The sequence below is a fragment of the Lynx canadensis genome, chromosome B3, assembly GCF_007474595.2.
Source record: "Lynx canadensis isolate LIC74 chromosome B3, mLynCan4.pri.v2, whole genome shotgun sequence".
Classification (NCBI taxonomy): Eukaryota; Metazoa; Chordata; class Mammalia; order Carnivora; family Felidae; genus Lynx; species Lynx canadensis.
In genome coordinates, this window is record NC_044308.2 from 70,669,350 (window position 1) to 70,671,235 (window position 1,886).

Genomic DNA, 1,886 nt, shown 5'->3' on the forward strand with positions numbered 1-1,886 from the left:
AGTTAAGCATCCAACTCTTGATTTCAGCTCAGGTTATGATCTCACTGTTCGTAAGTTCACGCTCCACTTCAGGCCCCATGCTGACAGTGTGGAGCCTGCCTGGGATATTCTGCCTCCCTCTCTCTCTTTCCCTTTTTCTCTCTCTCTCCCTCTCTCTCAGTAATAAATCAACATTTTTAAAAAGAAACAACATTGTTTTGTTTATCCAATATGGATATCCACTGAAATTTTTATGAAATTATTTTCATAAAATTTAAATTACATAATAATTTGTGAAACATCCTGTCACTGATTTTAGGTAGCATATATAGGCAATTTATTAGATTAGAAACTGCATAATCATGTGAGATTTCTTTACTATAACTATATAACAAAGAACATACATTATATTTATCATTTCAAACAAATAAGGTAACTTTTAAAACAATGGTAACAACAAGAGAAAAATAAGTCAATGTTTTCTCAAGTTTCTTCTTGTCTGCTCAATTCAGCAAATCTAGTCTTGTGAGAGACAGGTGGGAAAGCAGCCTGTAACTCACATACCTGGTCTTCAGCTTGTGCATTGCTGATTTCACCTCTTTGTTTCTCAATGTGTAGATAATGGGGTTCAATATAGGTGTGAAGACCGTAGAGAACACAGAAAGGACTTTATCCACTGGGAAGTTGCTGAAAGGCCAGGCATAGATGAAGATACAGGGCCCGAAAAAGAGGGTCACTACAGTGACGTGGGCAGTCAGAATACTGCGGGCCTTGGCCCTGCCCACTGAGGAATGATGTTGTACAGTGATTAGGATGACTGTGTAAGAGATCAGCAAGAGTAAGAATGAAGTCACCCCCATGAGACCACTGTCCAAAAGCATCAACAGTTCAGGAACATAAGTGTCTGTGCAAGCAAGTTTAATGACCACGGTAAGGTCACAGTAATAACTGTCCACTATGTTTGGGCCACAGAAAGGCAAGTTTATAGTGAAAGCTAACTGGCTTAGGGAGTGCATGATCCCAATGACCCAAGAGCCTATCACCAGGCCTGTACACTTGTACAAGTTCATGATGGTTGTATAATGGAGAGGTTTGCATATGGCTACATACCTGTCATAAGCCATGGCTACAAGAAGCACCATCTCACCACCAGCAAAGACATGGAGCAAGAATATCTGGGCCATGCAGCCCTCAAAGGAGATAGTCTTAGATTCATAAAGGAAGTCATGAATCATCTTGGGGGTTGCATAAGTGGCTAGAAATATATCAAGAACAGAAAGGTTACCAAGCATGATGTACATGGGTGTGTGCAGGGCAGGTTCAGAAATCACAGTGAGGACAATGAGGAGGTTGCCGAGTACAATGGCAATGTACAAGAAGTTAAACAACACGAAGAAGAAATACTGGAGCTTCCATGAACTACAGAGTCCCAGCAACACAAACTCAGCCACCCTAGAATAATTTCCTTGATCCATGGTCTCAGGCTACAAGAGAAGTACCTACAGAGAGAAACATTAATAGATTATTATAATCAACAGCAAGAACAGTAGACCACAATACTGAAGGGTTTGTCTCAACATTAAAATGATTTAGAGCTAGTCCTATTAGGAAATAGTTTATCTGTAATTTTGACAGATATTTCTTCTGTCAGTTGTCCTTACTAATGAAGGAAAGCTATGAGGTGCAAAGGTAGTAAATCAACAACTCCATTTCATATATTTGTGGGTTAAATCTGATGCTAAGCAAATAACAGATCAGTATTACAAAACCACCTGCCTTCCTAGTACTACCTTCCTTGCCCTGCTTCTGTTCATTATCCACTTGGGATTACCAACAAGCAGCTTCGAGTCTTAGAGAATTCTCAAGAGACCAAGTTTGCATTTACTTATCTTTTTCACTGTGGCTTT

At 39.7% G+C, this 1,886-nt stretch overlaps 1 protein-coding gene across 1 annotated transcript; it reads right to left on the reverse strand.

Annotated features, from left to right (window-relative positions):
* Positions 1-482: 482 nt before the first annotated feature.
* Positions 483-1,457, reverse strand: LOC115517028 (olfactory receptor 4K15-like). Its single transcript, XM_030320204.1, has one exon. The coding sequence runs from the start codon at positions 1,452-1,454 to the stop codon at positions 483-485; it is 972 nt and encodes a 323-aa protein (XP_030176064.1). The 5' UTR covers positions 1,455-1,457.
* Positions 1,458-1,886: the final 429 nt, after the last annotated feature.

Excerpts from the sequence above, each read along its gene's own strand:
- LOC115517028 (XM_030320204.1), bottom strand. The coding sequence starts at position 1,454 with ATGGATCAAGGAAATTATTCTAGGGTGGCTGAGTTTGTGTTGCTGGGA.